This window comes from Manis javanica, chromosome 11 (genome assembly GCF_040802235.1).
Source record: "Manis javanica isolate MJ-LG chromosome 11, MJ_LKY, whole genome shotgun sequence".
NCBI classification, from domain to species: Eukaryota; Metazoa; Chordata; class Mammalia; order Pholidota; family Manidae; genus Manis; species Manis javanica.
Window position 1 is genome coordinate 92,752,687 of NC_133166.1, and position 18,019 is coordinate 92,770,705.

General features: G+C 36.7%; 2 protein-coding genes across 10 annotated transcripts in view; one reads left to right on the forward strand and one right to left on the reverse strand.

The window, feature by feature from the left end:
* TRMT1L (tRNA methyltransferase 1L) overlaps nucleotides 1-16,573 on the reverse strand; it is a 34,246-nt gene extending 17,673 nt beyond the window's left edge. The window contains exons 1-7 of one of the 2 annotated variants that reach the window (XM_037009904.2): nucleotides 16,438-16,573; nucleotides 11,576-11,686; nucleotides 10,212-10,325; nucleotides 6,942-7,006; nucleotides 5,217-5,346; nucleotides 3,901-4,024; nucleotides 3,343-3,422 (exon numbers count right to left, since the gene is read on the reverse strand). In XM_037009904.2, coding sequence (XP_036865799.1) covers nucleotides 3,343-3,422; nucleotides 3,901-4,024; nucleotides 5,217-5,346; nucleotides 6,942-6,998 — 391 coding nt within the window. In that variant the 5' untranslated portion in view covers nucleotides 6,999-7,006; nucleotides 10,212-10,325; nucleotides 11,576-11,686; nucleotides 16,438-16,573. Of the gene's footprint in view, nucleotides 1-3,342; nucleotides 3,423-3,900; nucleotides 4,025-5,216; nucleotides 5,347-6,941; nucleotides 7,007-10,211; nucleotides 10,326-11,575; nucleotides 11,687-15,844; nucleotides 16,346-16,437 lie in introns of those variants that run through there. The other variant, XM_017645794.3, reaches the window with a different exon arrangement.
* The window catches only part of SWT1 (SWT1 RNA endoribonuclease homolog), a 115,145-nt gene continuing 113,628 nt past the window's right edge, over nucleotides 16,503-18,019 (forward strand). For all 8 annotated transcript variants that reach the window (XR_012122841.1, XR_012122842.1, XM_073216895.1 and 5 more), the window contains exon 1: nucleotides 16,503-16,635. The gene's annotated coding sequence lies outside the window, so the exon portion shown is untranslated. The remainder of the gene's footprint in view (nucleotides 16,636-18,019) is intronic.

The following is an 18,019-nucleotide window of genomic DNA, read 5'->3' on the forward strand; positions in this document are numbered from 1 at the left end:
TATCACCTCACACCAGTTACAATGGCCACTGTCCAAAAGACAAGAAGTAACAAATGTTGGCAAGGATGTGGAGAAAAGGGAACCCTCCTACACTGTCGGTGGGAATGTAAACTGGTAAACCACTGTGGAAAGCAGTAAGGGGGTTCCTCAAAAAATGAAAAAGAAATATCATTTGACCAGTAATTCTACTTCTGGGAATTTACCTGAAGAAAACAAAATCCCTGTTTCACAAAAAGATGTATGTGTCCCTATGTTTATCTCCATGTTATTTGCAATAGCCAAGATATGGAAGCAAACTAAGTGTCCATCAATAGATGAATGGATAAAGATGTGGTACACATACATGATGGAATGTTATTCAGCCATAAAAAAGAGAAATCCTGCCATTTGCAACAACATGGATGGATGTAGAGGGTATTATGCTTAGTGAAATAGGCCAGGTGGAGAAAGACAAATACCATGTGATTTAACTTATTTGTGGAATATGAAAACAAAGCAAAACAAAAAAGGTGAATGGAAAAAGTTGCATCACATAGCTATAAGGGAGAATTACTCAACCACAAAAAAGAATGAAATCTTGCCATTTGCAAAACATGGATGGACGCACAGTGTTTGCTAAATGAAAGTCAGACAGTGAAAGACAAATAACCATTTGACTTTACTTACATATGGAATCTAAAAAACCAACCAAACAAAATAGAAATGGACTCATAAATTCAGAGAACGAACTGGTGGTTGCCATGAGGGTCAGAGGATGGGTGAAATAGATAAAAGGGAAAAATAAGAATGTTTGATATCTTGATATTGATGATTGCATGAATGTATAGGCATGTCAAAATTCACTGAGCTGTAAACTAAGATTCATGCATTTTATTGTATTTACCTCAGTTTAAATCAACAAAAAACAAAATGGGAGATGATAACACAATCAATATGGGTTAGAAAATTCCCTGTGTACTGGAAGCACTGACCATGTTCTCCACACATGTACCTCATAAATGTAAAAATTTGACAGCTACTATGTGCCATGGTCTTTACATGTTTTCACATTCTCATGACAACTTATGAAGTAAGTTCTAATATCCACATTTTAGAGATGGGGAAACGTACAAAATGACTGCTATGAATGTGATATAAGTTAACAGAGGTACACTAAGAAGAATTAGATGAAGGTGGTCAAAGAGCACAAACTTCCTAGTTATGAAATAAATAAGTTCTGGGATGTAATGTACAGCACAGTGATTACAGTTAACAATACCATACTGTTTATTTTCAAGTGGCTAAGAGAGTCTTAAAAGTTCTCATCAAAAGGGCAAAAAGTATGTAACTATGTGAGGTGATGGATGTTAACTAAAATTTTTGTGGTAATCATTTTGCAATATATACATATATTAAATCATGTCGTACACCTAAAACTATACAATGCTATGTGAATTATATCTCAATAAAACTGGAAGAAAAATAAAAAAGAAGAAAATGATTCCACTGTCAAGAAACATTTATAGTACCTAGTTTAAGATTGACATTTAATAATTATTGAATGCAAAATAAGAAAAGAGAAAACAGAGTAGAAAAAAAGGGTTGTGTGAGGAAGAATACTGGGAAATAAATTTAAAAAAATAGGTTTGGATCAGATTACAGAAAATATTACATTGCATTCTGAGAAGTTTGGACTCTAAGCAAAAGATGAATGACTTTTTTGATTGAGAAGTAGCATTATCAATGTAAAGTTTCAGAGGAAAGTCTATTTGGCAATACTATGTAAGACAGAGTGGAATGGAGAGAATAATTGTCATAAAATCATTAAAATGGTGGATATAGAATGGAAAAGGAATATAAGTCACATAATAAAAGAAAAATTAGAAAAGACCTGGTGGCTGAGTGGATTTGAGGACAGTGGAGGGGAAAAAGGAATATAAAAACATGATTCAGATTTAAAATTCCAGTGGCTCAGAGGACATTATCAGCTTAGAATCATCATTATACCACTTTTTACACTGAGCCATGGTAGTAATAATAAGTAAAGATGCATGAATATAATAGAAAATAATGCCTAATACTCTTAGTAGCATTTGCTATATACCAGACAGTATTCTAATTTCTTTACCTGTGTTAATTTACTTAATCTTCACATTATCGTAAGGTAGGTGCTAGCATTCCCCCCTTTGAAGAAACTGAAGCACAATTTTTTGTGGTCATACAGCTAGCATGTGATGAGGCTGGGATACGAATCCAGGCAGTCTGTGTCCACAGTCCATTCTTTTAACCACTACTTTTCCCTGACAAGAGGAACTTAAGAAAGAGCTAACTAATCCTTTCATCCCTTTGGTACAAACTTCCCCAAAATATACTCCTATAACCATTAAGAAAAAGACTTGGATTAGGTACAAGTCGCTTTTCGGAAATGTCCTCCTCTTCCCATTATCTTTTCTCCACGATTAAAGTCCTTTTGGAAAAAAATGTCCTCAATCTTTAAAAGTTCACTTTACCCAATTGCCTGATGGCTAGACAATGTTTACTGCATCACAAAAAGAGAAACAATGAAACTCAAAGTGCTTCCTTATTGCAGTAAACAAATATTCTTGCAAAAACTGAAAAAAAGAAAAGAAAAATCCTATCCGAATCTGATTAAGCCTAAAGATCCAACTATCAGTTTATAGAAATGCAGGGGGTAGAGGAACATGTTATATGAGCCAAGGTAATACAATCAGCAAGAATCTAGACTATGGGAAACTCTATAGGGCAAATGACATGTTATGTCAACAAATAATTATCTCACACACACACAGAAACTGATGGAAAAGAATATAGATTAAAAAGACTTAGGAGACATATCAAACCATTGAAATATACAGTCTTTGGATTCTGATTTGATTTTTTTAAAAATTATGAGATAATTGGGCATATCTAAACATTTAATGATACTAAATAATTATTCTTAATTTCTTAGGTGTGATAATGGTATTGCAGTTTTACTTTTAAGAAGTCCTTATCTTTTACAGATCCAATTGAGATATTTACAGACCAAATAACATATCTGTGATTTGTTTCCAAATAATGGGGATGGATGATGGGGGAGTTAGGTATGAGGGAAAGTGCATGAGGATAGATGCAAGACTGAGCACGAGTTGATAATTCTTAAAGAGCGGGATACAAAGAGATTCATTCACTATTCTCTACTTTTGTATGTATTTGAAATTTTCCACAATAAAAAAATCTACCTTGGATATTTAATTTTTTATATCCAAATATTCTGCTAGGTAAGATATCCATATAAATTCTCTATGAAAAGAAACAAATCTGACAAGCAAAGCAGAGTTCCAAAAAAGCTTCATTACTTACCAGTGGCTCCAAAGGCATCTAGACATTCCAAAGGTTTTCGTTCTTCAGCCAAAGCAGCCAGTGTACAGAATATTAGCTGCCTGGAAGAAAGGATAATAAACTGAAGTAGTTGTGCTGTACCATGGCTTCATCACTGTAGGTTTTTTAAGAACAGTGAGAATTGGGGTTCTTATATATGGCACAAACTATTTCAAAAAGAGACCTAGTAACATATTCTCTACTTAATAGGACAAGAGCTAAAAATTTGTGAAATTAAACTATGAATCTATTTGAGTTCCATTAATAAGCATTCAATATGAACCATGATTTTATAAATAAAATTTGCCCACAAAAGCAGCAGCCAGTTCATTAATTATATGTTAGGACTATTTTACTCTCTAAGAAACAAATACATTAGGAAAAAAGAGAGAAAACAATCATTCCAAGAAAATGTGAAAATAGATGATTTACATTCTGTACTTAGTTTTAAATGTCAGTATGTTAGAACATAAGGATTAAGAGAAGGTACATTTGTAATAATATGAAACAGCCCTTAATGCTTTTTTCAATTAATCTTACCGATTTAGTTTCATTTTGGGATTAAAATAGGAATCTGTTTTCTGAGGTACAGAATAGTTAGGACAAACTTGAATATCTGTGTCTGCCTCTTTCAAAATTTCATTAGGTGGTTTAGCAGTAGAAGCTAAAATGAAAAGAAAAAAAAGGTTTCCTGTGAAATACAAAATAATCCTAAATATCTAAAACAATATACATTAAAAAAAAACTTTCCTTTATAGTATTTTATATTAATGTAATCAGTTGGGTAGATGTCAAAAAAACAAATGAAAAAATTTACCTACTCGCAGTTTCTGGAAAAGAGCAGCACTCATTTAAATACTTGGGGAATTCAAGTTTCTTAGAATCTTACTGACTAGCATATCGATGTATCTGTATTACGATACCTAGTTAAGAAGAATCTGAGATAGCACAAAATCCTAAAGTACCTTTATTACCCATCAAACATTATTTGAGTTTATATAGATTAGCTGCTAAATATATTTTACTGTGGAATAATTGTTTGAAAATTAGTACCTCTGTATGGTTACATGTTAGCCAGGGAGGATGACTGAGAATCACTGTATTTCCTGCACATGCTAGATTTTAGAATACTTCCTCATTTATTATAATTTTAAATCACAAATTATATTCAAATGGCTATAAAGTAATGCAAAAAAGGACTCTACATTTAATATACATTAGAATCATTTAGCTGTAAGCCCAAATGAAATACTGATATATTTGTGTGTATGTATTTTAAAATTTAGGAAATGAGATATACGTAATAAGGTGGGGAAAAATAATTGACATTCTTTATATTTGGATTTCTTGGTAATATTACAATACAATGTTAATTAAATGGCAATCATATTTCTCTTTATACATTGCTAAGTAATAGTAACCTTTCCTAGTGTTTCCTAGTGTTTTATACTCTTTTACACCCACCAAAGTAGCATGTCACGTATCTCACAAGATCAGTCTTTCTCAAACCAGATTCTGTGAGAATATTAAGCTCTAAAGAAAATTATTTCAGTGACTATTTTTTCAATTCTCAAAAGAAAGGTAAATAGTACCATTCTAGATACCTGTATTTACTTGAGCATCTACTGCTTTTTTCTACTCACTTATTAAATATATCTGCTAAATTGAGGATAGCTAAATGGTGTTGGGAGCCTCATAAAAAGAAAATGAAACCTGAAGGATTTAGCAGTTAAGGAAGTCATTTGATTAATTCACTGTATTTTATATGCCTGATAATAGAGGATAACAGAGAAGAATAACTGGACCACTGTATAAGGATTTACTTACTAACATGTTATTGAGATTTCTCAACTTACCAGCAACATACTTGGATTTAGTCTCTCCTTTATTCACATGGCGCCTAACATGTCCTAGCATATCAGTCCTCCTGGTGATCGTTGCTGAACAAATAATACAGTGATAATGGGCGCCCATTTTACTGGATATCTATCAAACAGAGTATTTATTTTAAATACATAAGTAAGTTCATTTAAGGCAGAAGTTCATTTAAGGTTGCAAATTTAAGTAAGTTAGTGTGTTAGGTGTAATAATATAGAAGAAAATATTAATTTTGCCAAGTGATTTGGAAGGGATCTTTACATCCTTACCTGTATTTACATATGCTTTTCACTCTTAGTTTAAAATAGTCCATAACATTCATTTCTTAGTTTTTTCCATTCATTTGAATCAGTAAATAATGGTACCCTATTTCTGTTTTCCACAAGCAGAAATTACAAATGGTTTACTATTAGCAGCTATGTGCTGGTAAATATTTAATTGGCTTTCCAGGAAAAGAAGGCCCTCATATGTAGTTATGGCAGTTTTCTGTGGTATAAATACTCTACGATGGACAATTTCAAGCTACAGTTGTGACGGATTTCAAGCTACCAATGTGACATCACTGAATATAAATTTGGGAAAAGATGTGCAGTATGATACCAGAGGGCACTGTCACCATGCAGATGAAATGTATTCACATAATTGCGAGAGCACAGTAATAATAAAACATAGTAAAATAATTAGGAAGTCTTGAGTTTTGAGAATTCATTGCCTTTGTTTTGATATAACTTAGTTTTAATAATGGCCATATTTAACATTCAACTTCAAAATTTCTAAACTCTGAACTAGTTGTGGCATACCACTGAATGTGAGAGAAACAATGAAAAGTCTACTATCCCAAGTAAAAAATTGACACTTTATTATTTCTCATTTAGCTGAGAATGAAAAAAACACTCCAGTGATTCTCCTACTCTTGATGCCTTTCACTCTTAGTGCTTCTATCTCCTATTAGTACCATATAGCAAGTAGAGAATAGTGGAGAACATTGCACAGGGTTCCTTAAGGTACTGTGGGTACCATATTCAAAATATCTTGTATAAGGTTGATGGACCAAGCACTGTCTGAGTACTGCCTGAGAAAACATTTGTGTTTTTCCCCCCAGTACTTTCCTCTTTTTAGTGATCTGAAAGAGAAATTAATAACGAGGACTTACTAAGCGAATGCATTCAGGATAGTGTCACTAAAAATTTCAAAATTTGTATTCCCCAAATGTCAAATCTATCCTAAAAATGAAAATATTTACTTTTAAAAGTTACTAAAATCTCAGGAAGTTTCTTGATTCTGTCCTTTGACAAAAGGAAGAGCACAGGGAAGATGAATATGAATTGACACATACTAATATATTTACTAAATCATAGAAATTGAAGGTTCTTATTCTATAATCAAAAATTTGAAGTAAAAAAAACATTCTTCTCATTTAGTCTCCATTCCAAAAAATCAGTAAATGGGTTAATTTTCCTTATGAAGACAAGAGAACAATTTATCTGATTGCAATTAAAAACTATGAAATAAGTTTAATACAGTTAACTCTCTTCACACATTTCCTAGTTTTCACTATGATAATCTGAAAATACCCAGATACAAAATCTTAAAGTAAACCCCATTGCTGAATATTCACATTTTAATCTTAAAGCAAGTAAAAGTTGCACTTTTTTTTTTTTAACAAGGGGCTACATTTAAAAATAAATCTAACATCTGATTACCTGTTCTCCAATAACATTTGGTTTCACTGGTCGACAAGGTAAGTGACAGATGCACATCCTGTAACCTAGAATGAAGAATAACTGGTTGTCATATCACCGTTCATTAAATACTCAATTGCCATTAAAATTATTAGCAAATGTTACTTTATAAGACTAATGGATTACTCTAATAGTTGTAATATCATAATTGATTTATTAATGAGACTACATTTATGAATGAGATTGCCTTAGTTTATGCACTTAGTAACTAATACAGGAGGATCCAGGTTCCCATTCTGGTTCTGCCATGACTATCTGTGTTAGATTAGTCATTCAGCTTCTCTGGGACTCAAATTTATCATCTATTATCTGCCATCTTGACTTTTCTCTGAGGCTTCGCCTTCTTTGCCTTGTGCTACGTTTACCATTACACGGCCTCTTGCTCGTTTATGATAATGGCACTATCTAGGTCTTTTCCCAATCTTCTTTGTAGGTCCTCTTCCCTCTCTCATACTCTAGATGAAGATTTTTCAGTAGGCTTGATCTGCCTACATTACTTTTTTCTCATTTCCTTGGTAACTTTAATGCCTTTCATAATTGCAGCTATCTCTCCTGTAAGTAGGAATCCAAAATTACAGCTCTAGTTAATAACTCGTTCCTGAGGGCCAAATGTCTATTACTAGCATATTGAGGATATATGACTGGTAACTGGGTCAGCATTTCAAAACATACTTGTCAGGGACTAAGCTTACATCACTTGCTCTTGAACCAGGTCTCATTTTCACTTTCTAAATGAATGATGCCTTCCAGTCACTCCTAACTTAAATCTGTAAGTTATCTCTAACTCCTTTCTCCTCCTACCTTACATATTCATTTCTCTTACTTGTATTATGTTTAGGTGTCTCAGGACTCAGCCCTTGGACGACTTCTTTCTTCTGTCCATAAATACTCCTGTGGTTATCCCATTCAGTCTTATGACTTTAAATACCACCTTTTCTGACAACTCCCAAATGTGTATATTTAGCTGAAACCTTACCCAGACTCACATTTATATAGTTTACAGGCTACTTGGCATCTCTCCTAGATGCATCTCAACCTTTGCAAGTGTAAATCTGAGGTCCTGGTCTTCTTCTCCATACCTGTTCCCAATACAGTATTCTCCAACCCATTAAGGACAACACCATTTTTCTAGTTGCTCAGCTCTCAAACCCAAGCATTCTTGGCTCTCTTTTCTTCACATCTCTCTTCTATTCCATCAGCAGATCTTGTTGCTTCTACCTCAAACTATTCACCAACTACTTGAAAGCCTGCCTCCTCACTCAGGCAACAATTACCATATTCACCATCTACCAGATTACCACCATGTGAAGAACCTAACCACCTCATGTACATGAGAAAGAACTATGAGCCATTGAGAAGAGAGTAACTCAAGAGGAGAGAGAGATCAAACCTAAAGGTTAAATAATGGTTTAAAGAATATGCAAGAGACCTTCTAAGTTAAAAATAGATCTTTTTTTGAAGTTAATATGGTTTACTATATATTTTTATATATAATTAAACATAAAAGACAGGATGGCTTCTGAATTAGTCTCTAATTCCCAATTACCTATGTAACTAATGATAACCTTTAACAGTAGAGTTCTCGCTTCTTTTCTGGATTCCTCACACTGGCTATTTCTTTTTTATTGAATTATCATTGATACACAATTTTATATTGGTTTCAAGTATAAAACACAGTGGTTCAACAGTTACCCATATTATTAAATCCTCACCCCCACTAATGTGGTTACTATCAGTCAACATAGGAAGATGTTACAGAATCATCGGCTATATTCTCCATGCTGTAGGGACAACCATCCCTGTGACCAACTTAAGACTGAGAATTTTTGTGCCCTTTTATCCACCTCTCCCACTCCTATCCTTCCCCCACGGTAAACACCAGTAACTTCTCAGTGTCTATGAGTCTACTACTATTTTGTTCATTTTATTTTGTTTTGTTTTTATATGCCACAAATAAGTGAAATCATTTAGTATTTGTCTTTCTCCGCCTGGCTATTTCACTTAGCATTAATACCCTCTAGGTTCATCCATGTTGTTGCAAATGGCAGGATTTCTTTCTTTTTTATGGCCAAATAACATTCCATTGTGCATATATACTCACACTGGCTATTTCAAACTGGCAATTTGGTTGAAACTCCAGATGACCACACTTAACATCAATGTTCACATAATCACATACATATATAAGTATATACTGGTTTAAGATTGAATTTTTAAGGGTATTTTTTTTGGGGGGGGGGAGAGGGACACTTTTTATATTTTATCCAAATGGAATATTGGAATATTATAAAATCTCCCCTATTATTTTCATTAGTAGTTCACCATGAAAATCCTTAGAAGAAGCTAGTTAGATCTAATGTACTCATTTTTCAATGGCTATACATTATTTCATGATATGTTGTATGTGCCATAATTTATTCAATCATCCTCTTATTTTAGTTCCAAGTTTCTGTCACTAAGTACATACTGCAGTGAATATTCTTGTATATCTATCCTTGTTTATTGATTATTTTACTCCCAGAAGGAGTGCCTGGAAGATGGATATGTGTATTTTAAATTTTAAAAATGTTGCCAGTATCTTTTCAAAAATGCTGTAATTCATATAATTCACTACCTGAGAATCTAATAATTCACTATCCTTAGGAAGTCTTTAACTTGACTGAGATCTCATATTTTGCCCTTCAGTTTTATTAATCTCTTTATATAGGCCCTCTTGTTAAGTTTACTACACTAAATAGTGTTATTTTTGTTACTATTATAAATGATATTTTTTTCTAATTTCCATTTATCCAGAATAGAGAAAGGCTATGATTTTGAATATTTATATTATATTCCAGCACCATTCTGAATACTCTTAATTAGCTTTTTTAATGCCATCATGTTATCTTTTCCAATATTCCTACCAATTACTTTATTTCCATATTTTACATTTAGTATACCCTCAAAAATGTGTAAAGTGGTAGTTGTTCTAACATAAAAGGAAAAGTATAACTTTTTAAAACATTGTATAATATGGAGTAGTGTGAATCCCCAGGGCCAAGAGAGTACCCAGTGCAGAACAGATACTTAATAAATGTTTGCCTCTTAAAAAAGGGGCATTACAGCCCTCGTAATTTCAAACCGAAAACATTTGATTATGTTTATAATAAAACTCTAAAAACTGATACCTAAACTGGTATCAAATCTTAAATTTCATTTATATTACTTTTTTGCAAGCACAAAAATACTAACCTTCACATTCAACTGAAACCTTCCAGTGTAAATTTTGAAGGTGACGATGAAGCTTATGGCTATTACAGGCTCTGAATTTCTCCTTAGGGCACAATGGACAAGCCTGTTTTTTTCCTGAGAAAGCAAAAAGAACCAATAATACATAGAATATACTAGCTATTAATGCCTAGATCCAGCTACAAATGAAGTAACAGCCCCCCATGCCTACTTTTTAGGTAATATCTTTCTTACCATCCCTGCCTTAGCATGTAGATAATAATTATTTTAGCACATGGTCAGTGACTGATTTTTTTATCCCCAAACTCTCCTTTCTGGGGCTGGCTGATGTCCCATTGCCATTAGAAACAGAAAGGATGAGGAAGTGATAAACTATATGACAGCCTGCCAGCCAACATGCCTGTGAGAGAGCAGTCATTCTGTACTTTAAACAGGAGAAAGGGCAGCAGTTGTCATACTCCCAGAGGGGCAGGAGCTGGGCAGAGAGAATTGTCTGCCGTAGTATTCTTCTCTTTTAGCAGCAACAAAAACTTTTTGCATGTGGAGTTAGAAAACCAGAAGAAGGAAGTCGAAGGAGTATGTGGGATCCAATATAATTGCCATTCTGAGACTGGGGACATGGTTAGAGCCATTGTGTCCCACTACCGAACTGGTTAAGTTCTTCCTTCTTTACTGACATACTCTCCAAAAGGTTATGGATGATCAAAATAAAAGTCTCATTTAATCAGAAATGTAATGTATCTCAAATAAAAACTCTGATAGTATACAAAGAATTAAAATCACAAATTCAGGTTTAGAGCAATACAAATAAACAGAAATAATAACTCAATAATTTTGAAACCAACAAATATCTTCCATACTTGCACACTCCAAGTATAGACACAATTATTTTATATATTCTGCCTACTTCAAAAAGCCTCGAGGTGATCTTGAGATGGAATCCAAGCACTAAGGATAGTAAAGCAGAAAGAGAGGAGCTTGGGCAGTGACAACACAGGATCTCTTGTACTAGCCCTAAACTGCCTGCCCTGGCACTTCTTTTATATGAGAAATAAAAGTCACCATATTATTTAAGGCACTGTTTTTGGGTATTTCTGTTAGAGCCTAATTCAGTTCCTAACTTACAAAATACAGAGCTCTTATATATCCGTGAATTGTAATTTTCTGGAGGAGCTGTGAAATAACTTAATCCCATAGCACCTTTGCATATAGAAGGCTATCAATTTCTTGAGTAAAAAAATTGTATTTTACCAGTATTCTAGTTCAATGGGAATAAACAACTTTATTCTAAGCAAACTGTGCATCGGTTGAAAAATGACAAACCATTAGAAATTCAGAGAAAAAAACCTGTCCAAACATGGAAATACCTGTTTCAAGATTATCTGAGTTCAATGAACTGGCAGAGTCAAAATCCCCTTCGGTTATGAAAACTAACTTCTCTAGATCAGCAAGCTGCCTCTGAATTGAGATGTGTCTCTCTGGAAGGAAATAATAAGTTAGAGGTCGTGCTTTAACAATCTGTATTCCATTTCCATTTTTATTTGATGATGTCACAAAGAATTTTACTTTTATTTCCTGTAGCATAGTGCCCTAGTACTTAGATGGGAATACTGCTGGCACTTCAGTTTCTAAAATGGCAAGTGTGCCTCAGAAAACAAAAAGCTAGAGAAAAGAACTCTACTGTGTAACTTCACAGCTTTAAAACTTTATTCAATATAATTCTACAAAAAATGTTCATACAAAACACTGAAGAAACACCAGCCATGTTTCCTATCTTTGAAGAACTTTCAGTGAGGTGGGAGGAATTAATATGTTAACTACTACCTATAAAACAAGGCAGGATGAAATGACTACATGATGCAGGCAGAGGAAGGAGTAACTAACTACAAGTGCCTCTGAAAAATGTCTTCACTGAAGTGGCATTTGAGAATTAAGGAATGAATAGAATTTCAAAGTAGAAATTTGGTAGCTGGCCTTAGAAACTGAAGTAACTTCATAAACAAAGGCATGTGGTGCAAAAAATATTCAGCCACCTTATCCCATCCCTGGCTGGAATGTAGTATGTTTGCGAGACGGATTTGGTAGAAAAATATGCAGTCAAAAATGTAGCATAGATAATGGAAGGCATAAATTCTGTGCAAATTAGTTTGGACTTGATTCTTCAGGCCATGTTAAATCGTTGCTGGTTTTTGAGGAAGTGAATGATGTGATTTGAATGTGTTTCAGAAGGGTATTTCTGGTTGTATTACCAAAGATCAATAATTAAAAATTTAAGAAATTAGTAATGGAAAGGTACAGGAGAATAGAAGGTAAAAAAGAAGAGAAGGAAATTTAGACTTTGACATAGTACGTTTGATATACTACTGATATCCATGTACCAAAGCCCAGTAAGCTGCTGAATTATTTTTATAGAGTGCAGGACAGATTTTGAATAGATACAAATCATAACTATACATACTAGATGAAACTGTGAGCATGAGTGAGAAAGCCTAAGGCAAAAGTGTTATGAAAAAGCCAAAAAAAAAGCGAAAACCGTCCCAGTAACACATTTTCAAGTTTCTCAAACATTACACATTCTACAAATAGAATATATGAATAAATCTTTCATAAACATATTTAACATCTTCTTGATTAGGGGTGTAGAGGAATGCATTCCCCAATGCTGCTGAGCCCACTACTGATTAATAAAACACATCTAATATGGAAGCCAGGTATGGAGAGATATAGGTATTTGTAAGAGGCATCGAGGAAAAAGAATCAGGAGGGTAATTTAAAAAAAAAAAATGGTAACGAGAATCTAGAAGCCAAAAAAGAGGATGTAAAACAGAAATGCCCAACACTAAGTATCTAAAATAGCTGTAGAGATCAAGAAAAGATTACTGGATTTATTATTTAGCAGGTCTCTGGTAACTTTTAAGAAAGGAGGTTCAGTGAAGTGTTTGGGAGTATAAATGGGATTGGAAGGAGAAACAAAGTTCAGAAAATCAGCACAGGCTATTTTTTTTCTAAGAAGTTTGGCAGTATAGAAAAGGAAATAGTTGGGACTAACTTGCTGATTTTTTTTTTAAGGACAGAGAGACCTGAATTATGTATATCCCCAAGGAAAGGAACATTTACCAAGTGGAAGCCTGAACATACCAGACCAGGAGATAACTGATAGGAAAAGATTCCCAATGAGAAAAGAGGTGATGGGATAAACCATAGGGCTAATATTTATTACAGTTAGGTTATACAATTTAGAATCGTAAGCTTTTTAAATTCTGTATTTGCCTCTGCTACCTCTTCCTGCCTATTCCTCTCCAGCCTTCATTCCCAGTTCCTTTGTTTACCCTTCTTTATAATTTGTGTCCTTGTCTCCCCCCGCAAATAGACAGTAGGAGAGCAGGGGTTATTCCGTATTCATCTTTGTAACGGCTAGGTGCCTAGTGTACTAACTTGCTCGTAACAGGCACTAAGGTCTTTAAGTAATTTTTAAAATCTTTAGTCTGTTTGAAAGTAGTAGCACACCAAGTCAATAATTTTGGACTTCAGTTCAGTACTACTAGGCATTCTTGCTCAAATTTTTAAAAGACAGAATTTTATCTTATTTTTAAATGAGAAAAGCAAAGAGCAAGAATGTTATTAGTTAACTTCTTATACCAGGTATTGTTCAAATGACTTATAATGAGATATAATTTCTATAAATAGGCAACATTTCCCCCCATTTAACCAAAAACTTTTGCCAGGTTAGACAGTAAGATTCAGGTACATGACAAACCAACCTACTTAATTCATAAGAATTAAAGGTTCTGGGCTGCCATATTTCAAAGATCTGTATATGTGAAATGACATATATAGTACTGTATAAGGATATGGTGATTGAAATCATTCTAACTACTAAGTAGTACAAAATAAGAGAGAAAGGGCCTAGTAAATTAGAAAACTGAAAATTCTGTTGTCCATTATTGAAGAAAACTCTCAAAAATCCGTCTAAAGATTCATGATATGCCTATGTACATCTCTGAAATTACTTTCTTGTTCAAGATAGACACTATCAGTTGTACTTCAATTACTGAACTTTTTTGTAACACACTAATCATTCACAAGTCAATAAGCAAACCTCTTGTTAAACCAGAGGAGTCCAAGATGTTAAAGAGATTCTTTTACAACTCCTTCTGTTACTTTTTCCTTAATTTTCAATTCTATTGCAGACATGGCACCTTCATGTAGCCTAGTTAAGACTTATTTCAAAGGACTAACCAGACCATCTAAAAATAATTTTAAAAATGTGATTAATAAATATTTCTAATGCATTTCAGATTCCTCAAGCATTACATATTTGCCCCAGTAATGCATTTTTGGGTTTCTGAAACATCATGTTCTTCAGATTACAGACTCATAAATTTTGGAATATATGAGTAAATCTTCCCAATCTATGTTTAACAAATTCTTGATGGTGCGGAGAAGGAAAAAGCATGCATTCCCTAAGGCTGCTGAACCACTGCTGGTTAATATAAACAGATCCAATCTAGAGGTGAGATAGGGAGGCTAACTTACTCAGCAGTTTCTCCTTCTACTCCCACTGTAGTTGTGGGTGAAAAACCAACTGATTGGCTTTATTTGGCACCTAACTCTGATCTTACATAATCAGGAGCCTACCTGAGGCATGCTGACATGTCTTTTCTGTAATGTCTATTCTTAAATCTGCAATTTATGTCCTTTTAAAAATTGCAAAATAATCTATTAGACTATAACTATCCAAGTGTTTTATAAACATTAAACACACAAATGGCTTAGAAGTAGGAAAGACAATGCATTAATTCAAGGTCTTTTAATTCATAAGGGTTGATTTATGGACCACAAAATAATTTTTAAAAAACCAAAACTTTCTTAGACCTCACACTTACAAATGTTCAAAAGGTTCTTAAGAAAGTGTTAGTCATCAATCCTTTAAATTCATTTATGGTCCAGTAAATCACCACTTAGAAAACATGCAAGCACATTCAGAAGCACAATATGGGTTATTAATTTTCAACAGTAGACTTCTGATGGAATGGAGTATAAAACTCAATTGGTATTTACGTCTGAGGGAAGACATTCATAATTTAGATGACTCAACTACTCAGCAACCTAAAATTATTTTTGGAAGCAAGCTGCTAAAGAAAAATGAAATAATGAGAAAAAACCATCTTTTACTGTATTCTCGAGACATAAAAGCTAGTTGACAGCAGTCATTTCTAACTCTTGGCAGGTAGGCTCTGCTACAATTAACAGGTTCCCTCGGTTTACTAGGTCACATTTTAAAGGACTTTGCCACTGCAGACGGGGCTGAGCGGGGAACTACTAAATTAGGTGTAACTTCCTATTTCCGTACTAGAAAAAGACCTCTAACGAAGAAGCCCTCAGCCTCATTACTTCTGTCTGCAGCACCTCCACATATCCTTCACCATAACGTCCTCGAGATTCGTGGCGATACCTTCTTCCATTCTTTACCAGTTTTACCTGCTACACGGGCCCGTCCGTCCTTCCCCCGTCCCCCTTTCCTGAACCTGCCTTTCCCCATAAAAACAATCCAGTGAAGGGCCTCCCCTACTTCCCAGCAAGGCGCACTGTGTCGCTTCTCCTGCAGCGTAAAGATCTGCGCCTCCTGCACTTACTGCTTTCAGCCTCGTCAGGGGCAGAGGCTAGGGACGGGGACAGGGCCGGAGCCGGGGCCTGGGCTGGGGCTGGGGCTGGCGCTGGCGCCGAGGCTGGCGTCGGAGCCGGGTCCGGGGCCGGAGCTGGGATCCGAGCCGAGTCCGGGGCCGGGGTCGGGACCTGGGCCTGGGCCACCTCCACCGCCTCCTTCTCCTGGGGTAGCAGCTCCTCCTCCGCCATGTTCTCCATAGTTACCGCCTCCGTGCCAGGCCCGCCCGGGGACCCGGAGGGGCTCACGGCGAGGTGAGAGAACTGGCAAGAACGCCCGGAGGGGCTGGATCCAAGGAGTGGGGAAGCAAAAGGGAAGGGCGGGGTGCGTGCGACAGACAAAAGATGAAGACCCAGTGACCAAATTTTGTCTGCGGAAAAATAAAAAGCCAGAGGCGGCGATTCGTAGTCCGGGCCACCTCCCCTTCCCCGAGGCGTTCCGACGCCCCCGCAGACTGCGCAGGAGCGAACAGAAGCTGGGGTCCAATGAGGTAAGTGGGTTCCGTCTCTACTGCGCCCCTCCCTCCTGCGCGCCCGCCGCCAAACCCAACCAAGACTGCAATACCCAGCGTGCTGCGCGCCACCCGAGGCGGGGCCGGATTCTATGACTTGAGGCAAGAAAACGCAGCTGAACACTTGCTCCGGAGCCTTCGAGTGGGAGCCTGGGCGCCGGCGCCGAACTACATGTCCCAGCGGGCGTCGCTTTCGCGGAAGACCTTTTTCCCTGGCCCGGGCCAGCGGGTCGGCACTGCCGCCGGCGCTGGTAAGGTGTGGGACCCGGGGGGCTTGTTCACGTGCGTCAGGACGGGCTCCCCATCGCCCTTCCTCGCTCCAGCGGACGGCGGGCGGGACTGGGGGTTTGGGGGTGCCGCGGCCCTGGGCGGAGCGAGTCTGTGGGCGGAACCGGGGGTGTGCTCTGGCCCGGCTCGGCGGCGGGGCCGCCCCTCGCTCCGGGGAGGGTCTGGGCTCTGTGGGACCGGTGGGCCGCGGCGGCTTATCGCCGCGGACGAGCTTTCCGTGTCAGGCCCGTCAGGCCCGCTGACTTGGAGCTGGGACTGCTGTTCATGTCCGCCCGCACGCGCACCACGATCTGCTCTTTTCCTTTTGTTTTTGTTTTTGCTTCAGCCTACGCACACCCAGTTTCGTCAGCGCAGCTGTGAGGTTGTAAGAGTCCCGTGGATAGGGGACTGTGTTTGGTTTTTGTGTTGGCGCCGTAGTCTAGTATTGAGGCATTATGAACCAGAGCTCTGAGTGTGTTGAGCTTCGGGGCACTCGATTGACACGATTTACATCCCCCAGGCGTTTGCCAGTGAGTTCTCTGGCCCTGTGCTTCTCTCCCCTTTGCTCTCTGGGCCTGCTTAAGCTTGAGCGTCGCCCACTCAAACGTACTGAGGCAGGCAGAGGAAAAAACTTGTTTTCTGGCTCTTCTGCCTCGGACTGTACCCAACATTATAGGTAACAGGGAAGGAGAGGGAATCTCCTTTCAGTCTCAGGCACACGACCCACACTTCGAGTTAGGTTCCCTAGTTACTAAAGCTGATACTTAATGCCTGTCTCATGGGTCTGTTTATTTCCTACTTGTTTCAGAAACCAGGAAGGGTTTGATGATTTGGCACTTTGAAAATCCAACAGGAATTTAACATCCTGCCTTCTCCGTCCACTAAGTACTTGGGAAGCATACCTGGAGGTTTTTTCCCGCCTCCCCCAGTTTGATGGAAACAGATTATTCATGGAAGCTTTTTTAAGTTATAAAGCCCTTTTAATGCCCCTTTTAATGCTGGTATTCTGAACTGACTCACTGCTCTTTTAACAGTCAATTAAAAAAGGTAAAATAACATCATAACTTGCAGAAATGAGTAGTGGCTAACTATATTGTGCATCATCAAAGAATCGGTGATTATTTTAAATTTATAAAAGAATAGATAATTAATTGAAAGCTTGCTTCAGTACGTCAATATAGTTTAATACCATCCGGAAAACAAACCATGGAAAGGGTTAGATTTTAGTGTGTGCACGATTTTAATAAGAATTTCCCAGCATGGTCCCTGCCATTGAGACACCCTAAAGAAGAAATCTTCAAGTTTGAATAATTATATTAAGTGAGTATACTACTCATCTATTGCTGCCTAAGTTATCTCAAAACTTAG